The 16,969-nt window shown below is 42.7% G+C and overlaps 1 protein-coding gene across 2 annotated transcripts in view; it reads right to left on the bottom strand.

Annotated features, from left to right (window-relative positions):
* Nucleotides 1-4,706: 4,706 nt before the first annotated feature.
* The window catches only part of TACC3 (transforming acidic coiled-coil containing protein 3), a 53,765-nt gene continuing 41,502 nt past the window's right edge, over nt 4,707-16,969 (bottom strand). For both annotated transcript variants that reach the window (XM_089692271.1, XM_089692270.1), the window contains exons 12-16: nt 14,878-14,921; nt 13,998-14,158; nt 12,884-12,990; nt 10,520-10,640; nt 4,707-4,876 (exon numbers count right to left, since the gene is read on the bottom strand). In XM_089692271.1, coding sequence (XP_089548397.1) covers nt 4,811-4,876; nt 10,520-10,640; nt 12,884-12,990; nt 13,998-14,158; nt 14,878-14,921 — 499 coding nt within the window. In that variant the 3' untranslated portion in view covers nt 4,707-4,810. The remainder of the gene's footprint in view (nt 4,877-10,519; nt 10,641-12,883; nt 12,991-13,997; nt 14,159-14,877; nt 14,922-16,969) is intronic.

Raw genomic sequence — 16,969 nt, forward strand, 5'->3', positions numbered from 1 at the left:
AAAAAGAAGAAGAAGATGGGTATAACCCTCCCTTACTCTATCCAAAATGAAAATACGTTTTGCCTATAGTTCTAATTTAAGAACATAGTTACAGGAATACAATATTTTTCACTATAAAAAAAGGTGAAGGTTAGGTGAGTATTTCAATTAGGTGTGTGTGCTTGCAATATTTTATTAAAAAATACATTTCTCAGATCATGGTCGTAACTGTTCATGAGAAAAACTCACCTCTATGAAATCAAATTCCTGAAAGTACGGTCCATGTGGATGGACTACACCCACCACCTTAATCTCAACTCTTCGCTCACTTTAAGGAGCACTGGATCATACGAGAGAGTGTTTTGCTGTCCAGGTTCCCAATGCCTTTCCATAAAGAGACCAGCACAGACTCAGTATGAAATAAAATTACAAATCTTTAACCATAGAGCATAAAAAGAACCCATAGACGCTTTTCAGCCCCACAAAATCTGCGTCTTTGTCATAATCCAATGCCTTTCCCTTCTACTTTCCTGTGACTGCCCCACACCCCTGCCCTCCTCTTTAGCATTATTTCAGTCTTATACCCTTCCTCTTATTGTTCTTATACCGCTTTGCCATTCTTAATACCCCTTGGGTACTTGCAGTATTCGCTTCTACTTGAGCACCACCATCTAACAGACCTACCAGGTGACTTAACAGTCTATGCCAAATTGCAACTTCCTCCTCACTTTGGCCTGCCATAAATGGACTGAAATTCAGCAGGTAAAGGCCGAATTTTGATCCATGTACAACCAGCATATTGGAAATTTTCAACACTCCGTGCCATCAGCTAGAGCCGCTATCACTGATCAGTGTATTCTAATGGTGGGGAAGTCTGCCCACCGTCAGAATGCAATAGCTCAGCAAAAGCTATTCCCCCATCCACCTCGAATGTGTAGATGGGGGGAATCAGGTCTTTGTTGAACCTGCTGGATGAACAGAGAAAAAAAAATGAAAAAAAAAAAAAGTTACTAATGTTTGGCTGCCTTAGAGTAATGTATACTTGGGAAACTCACTGATGGTGACTAGGACTCCAACCTAATTTCATCATAACTGCAAATAAAATTGTCCTTTGTCCTACCGTATATAATGTAATGGCACCGCTGCAAGCTGGAGCTCAATAATCACCTCACCGGTACAAAAGGGGGAGTGATGTCCTCAAATGTCTGCAGTCATGTGGGCACAATGTAAGAAAGGACAGCGCTCTCACCACTCATGGAGTCCTATGTGAAGATGGCCTCAGCTGTCGCTCTGGCCAAACTCTCTGGACGGAGCAACAGCTGAGGCCATCTTCACATAGGACTCCACGAGTGGTTAGAGCAGCATTCTTACATTGTGTCCTTTGTCCTAGCTGGAATTTGACAAAAATTATGGAAACACCAGATAAAGGAACAAAAAATAGTTACCAATTATGGTGTTGGACCGCCTTTGGCCTTCAAAACAACCTGAAGTCTCCTGGGAAGTGTCAAATATAAAGTCTTGGATGGTGGATAATGAAAACCAATAACACTCTGAATGCAAAAATCGCTCCAGTTCCTGCAGAGATGCTGGAGGCCGAAACTAGCCCAAAGCTTGTGCTCCAAAATTGACCATTGCGGCTCTAGGATATTGAGGTCCGCTGACTGCAGCACCCAGGGAAGGTGTAGGACTTCCATCTGTATGCTCATCAAACCGCGATTTGACACCAGCTGTGTGAATCAGAGTATTGTCTTGGTGAAAGGCACTGTCTTTGGGACACAATGTCTGTACAAATTTTGGCCAACCAAGTGTACCCCATGGTGCAGTCACTGGCAACAACTTTACCTTTCAGGATTTGTCTGCCCAAACCACGATTGCACTGCCGCCATGCTTTACCGTTGGCACAAGACACTCCTGAAAGTAATCTTGGGAAGATGTTTGCCACACAAACATATTCGGTGGTTGGGAACAGTATAAAATGCAATACAGACCATAATACAGTCTTCCATTGATCGATAGTCCACGATTTATGGGTGTTACACCACTCTTTCCTCTTCGGAGCATATCTGTCACTAGTAGTTTAGCAATTGCAGCTCACACGTGAATGTTTTGCTTATGGAGTTCCCTCCGCAGTTTTTGTTGACACGGGCTTTGGATGACTGAGATTGAGCTCCGCAGTCACTTTTTCAGCAGTTTTCTTATCCTGGGTCCCAATCCTGCGCAAAGCCCTTTTGTCTCTTTCGGTCAGTTGACCATGCTTATGCTTATCAGACAAAGTTTTCCCAGAAACTGTACATGGTGTCATATCCTTTGATGCTGTACCTCGTGACATGGCAAATAGATTGGCAACTTCAGTCACAGATGCACCAACCATATGCCCTGTTTGAAGCTTAGCAAGCTCAGGCAGGACTATTACTAGCAGCAAAATGCAGAGAATGACAAACGTGAGTATTCCCACCGCTTGGCTAGGTGTCTCATCACACAGCAAAAGTAAAAAGATGTTACATCACCACTTTCAACAAGAAAGTCACTTTCACACCTGCAAATCATGTAGTATTTCCATATTTTTAGCCAATCCCTGTATATTTGTTTCACTGTATGCTGGACTATATGTTGTATACTCTGTACCTTGCCATCTCGCTCAAGTAAATTCAATAAAAAAGTATTGTGACAGAAGAAACTAAAATTTCAGTATGGCTGCCATTTGTGTGACCTAATTTTTTTGATCCTGTTAGAAAGTCTTCAATCCTAAAAGGTTTCCAGAGTGTTTTGTAATAGGTTGCCCTCTAGTGGCAATTAGTAAAATTGTATAGAACAGTGTAAACCTGAATAGAAGTAATCCAAAACATTAAATTTCACTAATCCTGTAATTTCAACTAATGCGTAAAGCCTACATTTAAGGGAAGGATGCCTATTGGTGCCTCTCATTTGCCAAATAGGGATTCTTGGAGGAGAGTTTTAAAAGGCAATCATTAAAAGCACTGCAAGAACAGTTCAACAGTTACCAAAACACATTACAGTAAGGCACCTTCCCTCGTCATGAATAAAAGTTTTAAAATCCATCAAACCACTGGCAGAGGTGAGAGACTATAGCAACTATTGCATTGTGAAAACAAACACCCTGCAGTCTCTAGTAGTGTCCAACACATGCACTAAAAATGAGATCAGCATGAGCCCGCTTGCTTTAGGTACCTTCCAAAATAGCAATGGCAGTTTCTATAGTTTGTAAAGTACAGGGACCAGAATTGCCATACTAACTTATGAAATGTACATACATTGGCTGCCACTGATGACCTTATCCTGGGGGGGGGGGTTTAAAAGTTATGCTGATCCTGACAAATATAACCAAAATGTTGGGTCTCATTGGAATACTACCGTGTTTCCCCGAAAATAAGACACGGTCTTATATTTTTTTGGGCTCAATAAAACACACTAGGTCTTATTTTCAGGGTAGGTCTTATTTTTTAATGCACAGTTTGGACAGGGGGTGCAGAGGTGAATTGACAGGCAGTTGTGGATGAGGGTTACTATAAAGAGGGCCGGCTGATGACAGTTGTGAGCTGCAGTCTGGTGTTGCAGGGGTGAATTGACAGGTGAGTCTCAAACAGGGTGCAGAGATGAGCCACAGACAGGGTGCAGGGGTGAGTTGTGGACAGGGGATGCAGAGGTGAGCTGTGGCTGGGGCTATAGGGACAAGCTTTGGGCAGGAGGTGCAGAGCCGAGCTGTAGCCTTGGGTTTGCAGAGGTGGGCAACTCAGCTCACCTCTGCACCCCCCCAGCTACAGCTCACCTATGCACCATGTCTTCAACTCACCTGTAAATATACCTCTGCAACATCTGACTGCAGCTCACCTTTGCACATCCCCCCATCCCCCTCCACTTCCCTCATATGGTTAGCTAGCTTTACAAAACACAGCTGTCAGCAGCCGGCCCCTCTCTATAGTAACTCCCGTTTTAGGTCCTATCTTTCCACACAGTGCACCAAGTGCACTTACTCACCGCTCCACCTCTTCCCCACTGGCCGGTGATCACCCCTGGGGCATCAGCTTCCATGCATTAGGCTGCAGGATGAGATGCCCCGCCCCTACACACTGCACCCGCCGATGTCTGTTCCTTCCCTGTCCCACAGTGAGTACAGAGGTAGGGAGGTTCTGTGGGAGCGGATGGTGCTGTCACTTACAAGAGGGACTGTCACTTACAAGAGGGACTGTCACTTACAAGAGGGACTGTCACTTACAAGAGGGACTGTCACTTACAAGAGGGACTGTCACTTACAAGAGGGACTGTCACTTACAAGAGGGACTGTCACTTACAAGAGGGACTGTCACTTACAAGAGGGACTGTCACTTACAAGAGGGACTGTCACTTACAAGAGGGACTGTCACTTGCAAGCACAAAAGCTGCGTTTCTTTGTTTATAAGAGACAGTAGATATTGATGTGCACAGGGCCAGTGCCAGAGGTGGCGGAACAGCATTCCGCCACGTTCTGGCTGGAAAAAAAGCCCTGATCACAACTAGGTCTTATTTTCAGGGTAGGTCTTATATTTTAACAATTCCCAAAAGTAGTACTAGGTCTTATTTTCGGAGCAGGTCTTATTTTTGGGGAAACAGGGTATTGCAAATGATTGTTTTCCAGCAAGTGAGTCCGTGTGATAACAAGACAGCATTGTAAGCCCCTGGTTCCTTTTAGAACAGGGTTAAATGGTAACAAACAGTCAAAGACAACAGTGTAAGTTAAAAATTCTATTTATTAGTTTTTAACATATAAAGAGACAAAAGACAAAAACAGTGCTACAACGCAAACAATATTGTACAAAAGTGCTTGGACCACTTCTCAGATTTTTTCCATCTTCATGATCAAGTCATCACATATCTTTGTCAGTTCATCATTTTCTTTTGACTGAAATGAGGGGGGAAAGGGGAGAGTTAGTGGCACAACAGTGAAAAGAAAAAATTTACAACTATAGATTCAACTAGAAAAGCTACAATTTCTGGGGAAATTGTGTGAAGTGTTCTTGCCTCCACCAATAGTCTACAACTGGAGTGGCTTGAGTAACTGGTTGTGTGGTTGGAGTAACTGTGAAACGGTCAATGGGTGGCGTGAGTTGCAAACAAATGGTAATATTGTGAAAACTATCAGGACTATGGCTTAGCCGTGGACATTTTTAGTGGCAGCAGGGATAGCTGAACGTTTTGATATAAGATTTGTGTAGGTGGGCTTGAAAATGAGGGAGTGATGGCAGTTTAGAAATCATGTCCTGATTTTTCAGGTCACACTCTAGCTTTTGTCAGCTCCCACTCTAGTTTTGAACATTGCGCCATTCATTCCTATGGGACCAATTTCACCACAAAAAACGTCGATATTTCGTGAACCATTCGGCGAAACGTTCCACAAAGTAATAGCACACCAATCGGGAACAATCTGCACGTTTCGGTATATTACTGTTTATGTAGTGTAAAAACTGTGGGAGGAGTTAGGGTAGTAAATTTGGCTATAAGAATATATATATGTGAGATAACAGTAAGTGGTCTTGCCATGTAAGAACACTTAAATAGAACGATATCCATAATCCGCACCTTCTAAAAACATCACATGTCCATCTAGAAGAAAAAAAAAAAACCTGGTTGTGACCCTGAGGACAGTTGAAGCATCATTAAATAATGCACCCTGTAGTGTAGTTTGGGGTGGGTGGGAGGAATACCCCAAGCAGGTTCCCAGCTAGCAGAGAAGACATAAGAGATACCAACCTTCACACTGCACACAAAATGGATATAACTCAGTTTTGACTGGTAAGTAGGTCTGTATAACCAGTAACTGAACAGATCAAGGAAGGTGAAATGCACAGCAGAAAGAACATTTTAGAAAGATGCGATCATTAAAAAAGAACTTTGATTTCCCTGTCAATTATTCAAGGTGGGATTACAGGACACAGAACTTGCTAGGGCTGCCCCCAGAGCTCACTATATAACCCTGCCCGCTCAGATCCCACTTTTTAAGCAAGCAGTAAGGAGTGACCAAGACAAGGGCTTGTGTCTTGTATTCCAAGATGAGGAGTTTACAGAAAAGTCAAAATTATCCTACAGTACAGGAGTTTTACGCAGACTACTGAATATACTCAAGCAATAAACTGAGGGGTGGGCAACATAGCTAACAGAACTGTCAACAGGTCCACAAGAACACGAGGTGGAAGAACCCCCCCTCCCAGACACAGAACAAAAAAAAAAAAAAAACAAAACTTAAGTATGTGAAACTTTTTAAAAAGTCATACCTTATCAAGGTGGATGCTGCATCTGTCCCCTGACTGCTCTAAGGATGAGAACTCAGTGACCTGTTTTCAGCCATCAGCTGAAAACTGGTCACAGGACTGCAGAAAAAAAAAACTGCACTTCTGTGATGTATAGTAATACAGCCAAAAGAGCTTTGGCTGTACTTAAAGAAGACAGCATGAAGCACCTTGTGGCCAAGGCTTGGACATCCTGGTAGATCTTTGAAAATGTGAACAGAGGACCAGGTGGTGACCTTGCAATTCTGGAAAGCAAATACTGAAAACCTAGGTAACGTAGGGTGCTTTCCTTGGCAGTTTTTTCTTCCATTTTTCCTGAGCCTAAACATGTTCTCCTGGAAAGATCACCTTTGGTAGGAAGGTTTTGGTCTCAAGACCACTGTGTAAAACAAGACATGTTAGCAAATCTTCCCTGTAATAACTGATGTAAGGGCTACAAGAAAGCAAACCTTTCAAGGGAAGTCTTCCAATAAAATCGTTTGGTTGAAAAGAGGTCTCCGACAGAGCACCAGGTTGAGATTTCAAGGTGACACAGGAAATCGAACTGGGGAGATTTATACTCTGAAGAAAAAGTCCTGATGAAAGATTGTAAGACAAGAGGTTTCTGGAATAAAATGGTTAAAATAGAAAGCTGTCCCTTGACAGTAAAGTATTCTGGGCAAAATACTAAACAAGACCTAACCAAAGAAAGGCCAAAATATAAGTGAAACAAGTGACTCAGACTCCTGTCCTCGCACCAAGCACTGCATTTGCGATAGTAAACCTTACGGAAGTTGGATTTCCTTTGTCTGAGTAAAGTGGGGAAAAGTCAGAATGGCTTTCAGTCATGCCTTTTAAAACTAGCTACTAATTAGGATAGAAGAGGGGACCCTTGAGCCAGTAGATCTGGCCTGTGGATAAAGCCAAGGCTTGTTCACCAGAATTCTAAGTATGGCTGTGCCACATCCTAATGGACCAAACTGGTGCAATGAGAATCACCTAAACATTTTCCTTCATCTTGTGCAGCAGTCAGGAAGATTTTTTATCAGAGGGAAGGCATAAACCAGCTCGTATTGAGTCCCAGGAATCACCAGAATTACAGCTTGCTGTTGAAATTGTTTTTTTTCCAACCTTTGGAGTGGGCTCTGCACCCAGACAGTTTTTAGTATCGGTCAGTCTGGGTGATGGCAGCTTAAGCCCACCTGCCCATTGTGTACTCCAGGGATGTGAAGGGCCAAAAGCTCAAATGTTTCCATCTAAAAGATCAGCCTTTAGTCTGGCTTTTGTTGCCCCCTGAGAGGGTACAGGTGGACAATGCCACCGCAGTGGCCTACATAAACTAACTGGGTGGGTGACCTTTCAGAAGGAAGGTCCGTTATTAGACAATCCCATTTGCTGTCAGTTCCAGGATGTTAAGGGAACGTTTCAACTCCTGTGGGGACCAGATCTCCTGTCTAAGCCTGTAAGGCTGACATCCGCTGTCACCCCCTTCAAGGGCATGTGAAGGAAATCCCTTCAAGTCTAGGGCATGAGAGCCACTAAATCAGGGAGAGCTTTGTATGGCTGGAAAGAAGACATGGGCACACCAAGGATTTAGCTGACTTGTTTCATGTCATCAGTTTATTATATTTAGAAGGCCTGGAGAGAAACTGGGAAAAAACTGCCATAAAAAAAAAAAAGGAGGGTACCATTCAAGCCCAGAAACCTCACGCAGAATCAAACTGAGGGCTGCCATTTTGACCTAAGGGTCCTTGTGTGGTACTTCAGTGAATCATCCTTTTATAGAGGGAAGAAAAATTCTGGCTTGGATGGTGTCCAAAAATTAGACCCAGGTACTCCATACAGCAAGGGCTGGAGAGCAGAGTTTTAAAAGTCGACTATCCAGCCAAAGGTTTAAAAAGGAACCGAATTGTCTTCTGGATGTTTGCAGCCAAGTCCTCCAGTAGGTCATCAGCCAGGTAATCTGCAGATTGGAAGGCAAAAAGCGAGGGAGCAGAAATGGAGACTACTTTGAACACATTTGAAATTAGATTGCACCAATCTGGAGTTTGAACCATTGGTAAAGAACTTTTGACCCAGACATTCCCCCTCACTCCTAAGAGTGGGGGTGCTCCTTCAATGGGTAACGAAAGGAGAGGCTTAGCCTTATGCATGGAAAGAGTGAAAAACCTAGTGAAGCAGCCTATACATTTTTTGTTCAGAGGGCTGAACGGGGGGGGGGGGGACGACGACAAAAAAACAAAAAAAACTTAGGAGTGAATACCCTTTCAAGGTTGGGTCAGAACTCAGAAGTATACAATCTGTGCTTGTAAAAGTCTTCTGCACTCACCTAACAGAACATGACTTCCCACAGCCTAAACATGTCCCCATGGGCACTAAAAAAAAAAAACCAAACTCGCCACATCAGATACTGAGTTCACAGTAGACTGCATTTGGTGCAAAACCATCTTGCACCTCATAATGTAGGAGGAAGGCAAAATTTTCTGCAACCTCCGCTACAAAATTAGAGTACTCAATATTTTCCTTCATAATATCCTCAAGGAAAAGTGGTTCCACTTCTGAATAGGAACCAGGAGAACAGATGAGTAGCAATTCTGACCCCTGAAAACCGAAGGCTCTAGAAGTGCTAAGAGACTAAGAACTCAGACATAGTTGCAGAGAAAAATATGCCTTTGTCATATTATGGGAGTGGTGTTCTAACAGGACATTACTCCAGGACAACCTTAGAAACAATATAGTGAACTCCCAAATCCTCTGCCTATAATAATGTGCTTAGGTACTGATAGCGTTAAAGCCAGAAAAGGGGAACCCTGTGTTACCCGTGTTTGAGGGAAACATGAACTCTTGAATCAGGTTATACTGCCTGTAGTTCAAGCAGCTGACTAAAAAGGGACTTTACACTTGAAGCTGGAATCAAATGAAGCCTTAACATCCACCTTGCAAATCTGGAAAACCATTGATTGATGCAAAAAAGCCTAAGAGGCATTCACAGATTCAGAGTGCCCCTTGACAGGAAGGGGTGGAACCGGTTACCTTGAGACCATAAGCTTGAAAGGTCTGAGCCACCTAGAGATAGTTAAATGAGAAGCTGGTGCACCTATAGGCTTTACTTACACTAGCAGTTGGTGGCAAAAAACACCGACCAAAAAAACCCCCAAAACACAGCTCAAGGGAAAGTACTTACAATCAATTTGAAATGTCCATTCTGCTGATGGCTGCTGCGTTAGTTTAAATCTTCTGAAATTTGGGAGTAAAATCAATAGACTGCTACTTCAAAAGGTTAAGCTCAGTCAAGGAATGGAGAAAAAAAAAAAAAAAAAAAAAAAAAAGACGCAAAATCAGACAGACATTCTCTATGGCCAATAACTCTGGGCCGTAGACAAAATCAGATCTAGAGTCTGCAGAGAGGCCATTGGGGCACATTTGTTTCAGCAGTCCACAAATAACGGTTATTTGCCCCACAAAGTTTACACGTTTGGCTGAGGTTTGCACGACTGTTGTGCTAGAGGATGCAGCTACACCCAAATTAGCTAAAGTGGACTGCTAGAATTGGATAGGCGCCAATCCAAGCAGCAGACATCAGCAAACATGCTGAAAGCAGCAACAGAGCCACTAGAAAGTGTACTGGGGCACAGCTGGACTGTCAGATTAAAAAAAGTTCCACATGGCTCTTAGAAAGCCAGAGCAGCAGTGCAGAGATGTTTTAGGACCACATGGAGAACAGAGAAAAACACATTTCACCCAGCAGGTGCCAGTGCTCAGTTTTGCAGTGTTAACCCCCCTTATGGCAACCCCCCCACCCTTCCCCCCCAAGGAATAAAAAGGTGCCCAGTGACTTATATAATATGTAAAGAGGTAGTTCTTAATGCTTGGCCCAACAGAGATAGGGCAAGTGCTGAGGCAATACCAGTGGCTCTAGACCTAGAAAGTGTTCTGCGGCTAACTTTTACCAGAAGAGAGTCTAGACATTGCCTCATGTGGAACCCAGTGCCTGAAGGTTGCTTTTGCATCCAGAGCCTGCTGGATAATTAAACTCCAAAATGTGGCACAAACTAGCAAAAAAAAAAAAAAAAAAAAAAAAAAAGTAGCCTTCACACAGCAGAGCTGAAAACAAGTCCATCCTCCCAGGGAAAAAAAAAAATCTGAGGTATGCTGGTAGAAAGAGGCGTTACCCTGGATTGGCCTACAGTTTTGTTTGCTAGTGTTCCAATCTGTATGTGACAGTGAACCTGCAGATTTAAGATCTCGGTGTCCCTCAGTGCACAAGAAAGGGGACTGACCTTTTGTTCTAAAGTGCGCTCCAGAGACTGGACCTTCATCTGTTCTTTGCGTAGTGTTGCCTGGAGGGCTGTTGCTTCAGCCTTGAATTTGGTCCTTACTTGAGCAATTTCCTCATTAGCTCTGTATTGAGAAACAAGCAGATGTCAGTGCGTTTATGGTTGGTATGTGACCTATTTTTAATTCTCATTACCTGAGTTATTGCTTCTCTTGACACTAAGAAAGTTTGACTGTCAAACAGCCATAGCTCTAGGGGACCAACTTTGGTTTTGGACAAAATTTATCCAATGGCTCAAGTTACTTCATTTGGATCCAATCCTTTGGCTTCTATGCTCTCAACCTTACTCCTCTAGTGTGTTCTTGGGGTCCTACAATTTACCTTCGTCCCTACGAGCCAACTTGACACTCTGGGCTACATTTTCTCTCTTCGTTTTTCCTGTGTATTTGCATTTTTTACTTCTTTGGCATAATCCCATCCAGTTTAGCAGTATATTTTGTTAGTGTTTCTATGTGAAACAGTTAGTGATCCTTGTTTGATCCTAGTCTCTCAAGTTGTTTCTTTGCTTTTTTTTGGTATAATGTTAAAAAAAATTCAATAAAAATAAAATTATGGGAAAAAAGTTGCTCTATGTGGCTCCTAAGGTCAGGCTATTTACCAATACGTTTCTGTCTACCCCCTTTACTCTTCATAGGGGCACAAAACAGGGCTGCCCCATCTCTGGGCCTCTTTGCTTTGGCCATGGGATCCCTGGCTACTGATTCGTGCCAACCCATGTATTCATGGTTTGCGGATGGGGATATTGGAGGACAAGTGATCACTACATGCTGATACCTTAACGATGCTCAGACCTCCCCTTTGGCAACCACCCTGCAGACTTTTAAAGTGTTACTAAACCCAGAACAGTAAAAATCAGTCTGTATATGCAGTAAGACATGCTTGTTATACTCACTGAGGAACCTAAAGGGTTAATCCTCTGCATTGTGTAAAAACGGTTTGATCCTGTCTTTTTCCAGTGTCCCCCTCTCATCTCCTGATAAGACATATCATGTGGAGTCACTCTGCACGTGCTCAGTTTGGTGTGTATTGCTATAGGTTTTTTTTTTCTTCTTGGGAGAGTGCATGTGATCAGCACAGGGCCAATCAGCACTCTCCAGAGAGTCGGGGGTTCTGCAACCTCCTAGAGCAAAATAAAAATTCCTCCAACAAGCTTTAACCAGTGCTCAACTGAACACTGATAGAAGTCACAAGTAACTGCTGATGAGAAAAAGTATTTAGCAGTTTATATTTACTAAAATAATTACATTTCCATGTTGTGTGTACTGTGGGAGACCAGATAAAGTGAATGCAGGGTCCTGGGTTTAGTAACACTTTAATGATTTTGGATATTATTCCGGCATGAGAATAAATTGATTCAAGTCTATCTTTTTTTCCTCCATTGACAAACCTGCAAACTCAAGTGACAACCAAAACCCATTTATAATGGGTTCAACAGTGAGTACCTGGGTAATCACATCTCCCTGGAACTTAAAGCCATTCTCCACCTTTCGCTATTCTTTAGTTTGGGCCACTAGATGTGCGGTATAAACCGTATGTAGCTGCAGCTACATACAGCATACTGCACTGTTCCGGGTTTGAGCCAAGACTTCTAGTCTTAGACCCGGAACACAGAGTCCATCACAGCGGCACTGAGCCAGAGTTAGCAACGTATTCCATAAATGAACACAAAAGCTTCCTCTGACTGGCTGAGTACCTCTGTGATAGACTGTGTTCCGTTCCGGGTCTAAGACTAGAAGTCTTGGCTCAAACCCGGAACATAGTGCAGTATGCTGTATGTAGCCGCAGCTACATACAGTTTATACCGCACATCTAGTGGCCTCACACGCTAGTGGAGGACAGTTCGTTTGGGCCAAGCTGTAATGTATAGTGAAAGGTGAAGTTTAGCTTTTAGTCCTTTTTGGACCTCAGTGTCACTGATTTCACCAAGTCTCATTGTCCTTGAGTGGAACATCTACCACTAAGAGAAAAATCCCACAAAAAATATTTGTATGGTTTGAGTTTATTTTGATGGTATTAATAGTGTTGCACTTCACTAATTTACACAGAGCTCTCTTCCATGAATCACCAAGCCGATCAGCAGGTCCCGGAAATCATTCATTGGCTGGGACCTTCTGATCAGCTTGTGCTTCAACAAATCACAGCACCACTGGACCAGCAGGCGCACGCAGATCACACACTAGGTACGTGATCCAGCACAGAGAGGCTGCTATGCCACATAATAGTATGTTAGGCAGTCGGCAAGCAGTTAAGCAATTTCACTTAAGGTTATCAAGACAATGCACCTGTACAACGAATACATTTTATGTACCGGTTTAATTTTTCTTCTGCATGTGCCTTCAGTGCCTGATATCTTTGCTCTTCCTTCTTAATTCTGGCCAGGTAATCCTCAACACATTTCTTAAGGGCCTCTTCGTTCTAGAAAGACAGTCACAGGTTCAAAAATTTCCCAGCATCACAACAGATTACACTACTTGGCAAGTAAAACCGTTCCCATATATCCATTTAGTGGTATACTTGTACTATACATTTAAAATGGACCTAGTCTCAGATATGCCAAGTGCCTGCATAGTCTATGCACACAGGTCTTCACACACAACCCTCCCTACCATTACAGGTTAGGTGGTTATAGCCAGAATGATCACAGAGGCTGGAGTGTGAAAAAAAATTTAAAAATGTTCCTCCTGCCTGCAGCAATGCAGTTTAGACCTGAGAGGAGCATGCATATGTCTGTATATTTTAACTATAGTGATGGAATCTATTTTTGTCACAAGGGAGTGCTTTTGCCCCATATTGTGTGGTGCACTCCATTTACTACGCAGGATTCGATGTGGGGGAAGAGGTGCTCCTGGGTATACCTTGGGGTGGCACTTTGGATGTGTTGACTTACTGGGGTGTTGGAGGTTTTATTACTTTTCTTCCCTACTCTTTTGCCCTGGCAGATGTTGGCAGGATGAGCTTGCTTGAGGTTCCTGTGTGCCTAGTGGGACGTCCCTGCTGCACTATGACCTGGTGCCATTTCCAGAGGTGGAATAGTGGGCAGGGCAGTGGTCAGATGACAATTTCACAGGTCAATGTGACTATTTTGCAGGTGTGGCAATTTGAGCATCAACATCCACAGAAGGTATGGAGCGTATTTGGATATGCTGTTATTACAGTACCTCCATCTTTTTTGGCTTTAATATTATGATTATTATCCTTTAGGCTGTAACCTTCCCACAACATCCCTTCTCAGATATTGTGGGAACAGACGCTTCCTTTCCCTTTGGATGCCATTGTTACCTAGCTCTGGATGCTCAAAACCTAGATTTATAGCAAGTTCTTTTTTTTTTTCTTTAATACCTAAAATTAGGTGTATATGTACATACACACGGCAATAAATGGGTCCATGCACTATAGGTCCAGTTTAGGATGATAACCATTACCTTGCGATATCCTTCCAAGACCTCCTTCTGCTTTTCAAATCTTTTAAATAAATCGGAAAAGGATTTTTCCATCGAGTTTAGGTCCACCTGAACTTGCTGTTTTTCCTCCACCACTTTATTTAGCTCTAGCTTCGCCATTTCCTTTTGTCTTTGAGAGTCCGCTGTAGGAGTAAAAATTCATGAGCAGGACAGAAGAGAAGGTTTACAATAACTGCAACTTCAGTGTTCTCCACAGAACATTGAAATCCATTCATTTCACACATACCACTCCCTATCAGCATGTTCCTTGACAGTACATTTCCATTGGCTCCCAGTCCTGCTCCTCCCACTTCTTGCCATTATAGGGGATAGTAAGAGGCTGGTACCAAGTCAAGGTACTTACATTGGTTGCATTTATAAAATACATTGTGATTACAAATTAAATGCAGAGTGACATTAAAGTATAACTAAAGGCAAAAATGTCAGTTTTGGATAGAGTGGAGATGGATTAGAACCCCAACAGTTCTATCTTTGTCGTCATTTGGGAGATTCACCCTCTTTTGTCCTGTTATTTATTACTGAAAAGTGAAAGAAAAAAAAAAAAATCTTATTTTTAGGGTTGTTCCCAGAAAAGTAACAGAGTAAATATTCCATTGGGGATACTAGTTCTGGTGACCTTGGCGTCCAAGAGATTCATTTAATTTGCAGAGATTATCTCACCTCCTGTTTTGACTAGTAAAGGTAAATCTCCCCAATGGGACGGGGGGAGGTTTGCCCATAGTTCTACCTTAATTTAGGTTATATTTGTCTGGCATTCAGCTCTAAAAATGGCAAGTACAAAAGAATTCTCTTAGATATTAGGTCACATGAAAACCAACCAAGGCCATGGTTTATACATTACCTATTATTTGTGCAATTGTGCTTTCAAATTCAGCAACAATTTTCCTGCAATGTTAGAAGAGAATATTAAATTAACTTATGGCAATGAAGAAAACAAAAATACAAAAAATACAAAAAAACACACAAAACGTTTGTTATCTTCACAACTATTTCTACCTAGACACCTCAAAAGGGTTTGCAGGAGCAGCCAGAAGCTGTTCAGAAGAACTGGAGCAGGCTTGCGGTTCAGAGGACTTGAAATCAGGTGAGACCCAGCTGACTCAAGCTGATCTCAAAATCAAGCTGAAATGTACACAAGAGCCTGCTGATTTGCTGCATCTCCACAAGTCCATGAAATTTAAGAGCATGTGCTGCATCATTTTAAGCAATTTCTGGTTTGTATCCCTCCCCACCTACTTGTCATGCCACTAAACCCTCAAACCAAATCGAAATGTTAAATACTAAATTTTATCATTTCATTTTTTTAATTTAATACCCCCCCCCCACTTTCTGGCTTCACACCTAGGTAAAAATAACTTATTCAATGCTTGCAGTTTCCTGGCCTACCCATGTCATGGATTCTAGTTGGCCTCAGGGCACGCTGCAGTACATGAGCCGTGTCAGGGGGCCAGCTGTCTTGTTCTTGCAGCCAGCCCACTGATAAAGTCCAAGACAGAGGCATGGAACACGTCAGAACTTTAGCTCTGAGGGAAGAAGGGGGGGGGGACCCCACACACAATACCGTATTTTTCGCTACATAAGACGCACTTTTTCCCCCCAAAAAAAGGGGGAAAATGTCAGTGCGTCTTATGGAGCGAATATGGAGCGGCCGGTCCGGTATTTCTGCCGCCACCACCATGTTAGAATACCAGGCCGGCTGCTCTGCTCCTCTGCAGCAGGCCCTTACCTGTTCCTCGGTCCAGCGCTGTGCAGTCTGCCCGCGCTGGCAACTTTAGTGCGGGCACCCGGCCTTGACAGCCGGGTGTCCACTGCACATGCGCGAGAAGCGCTGTGCTTTGTGAATGTGCCGGCGTCTTCTGGGTCACATTACTGGTCCCAGAAGACAGCGGGCCATTCACAAAGCTCAGCGCTTCTCACGCATGCTCAATGGGCACCCAGCACAGCCGGGTGCTAGCACTAGAGAGGACAACTCCGCGGAAGTGGGAGCGGGTACCTGTCAAATTCAGGTACCCGCTCCCCCTCCCTCCCCAAAGGTCCGCAGTCTCTTGGCCATCCCCTGTACTGTGTGCGCAGTCTCTTGGCCATCTCCTGTACTGTGTCCGCAGTCCATTGGTTCAGAATTTTTCTTGTTTTTCTCCTCTAAAACCTAGGTGAGTCTTATGGAGCGAAAAATACGGTAGTTTATGAAAACAGAATTAAGCAGATTCCCTAATAATTTTCATAAATATCGGATAGCCTGAGTTCTTTATTCGCGCTAATTTGAAGACGAAATAAAAAAGGAATAGGCAAAAAAAATAAAAAAACGTGTAAATGTCAATTAAAAATATAATCAGTGATGATAAATCATAAAATCAAAATAGTTCAATTAGCTAATCAAAAATAAATGGTTACATATTCAAACCAGCAATATTATCAAATATTAATAGTTTCCTATGCTGTATTTCTAAATAGTTGGTTATATTGGTAACGCAGTAGAATACGAGACTATGCAAGGATGTGATCGCGCTACAACCAAATATTCAAAAGCTCAAAATTTACATTGGTATGAACTGATTTAGAAAATCATATAGAGGACAATCCAACGAGCTTAGAATCTGAGGTCAATGACAAATGTTCCGCCAAGTTGTCTATTTGTTATATATAACCAAACAAACCATTGACTAAAAGCTGAAGTCAGCTTCGGGAGATATTAAAAATGAAAATGCTCCCTCCTGAGAATTGTTATGAAGATAATTTATACTGCAATAAAATTTATTTAATCAACTCCGGTGCTAACCAAAACTGATATCAGACTAAACGGTTTAGCTGTAGATATAAGGTGACTGCAAATTGGCTACAGAAAAATTAACATTATACGTTACATAAAAGACTCTATGGTATCCGTGATGTTAGCTTTACGTCAGCGGGCAAAGCTTATCTTGCCCAATTTAAGA

Source organism: Staurois parvus, unplaced genomic scaffold (genome assembly GCF_062004578.1).
Source record: "Staurois parvus isolate SC_StPar_1 unplaced genomic scaffold, SC_StPar_1.0 ptg000581l, whole genome shotgun sequence".
NCBI classification, from domain to species: Eukaryota; Metazoa; Chordata; class Amphibia; order Anura; family Ranidae; genus Staurois; species Staurois parvus.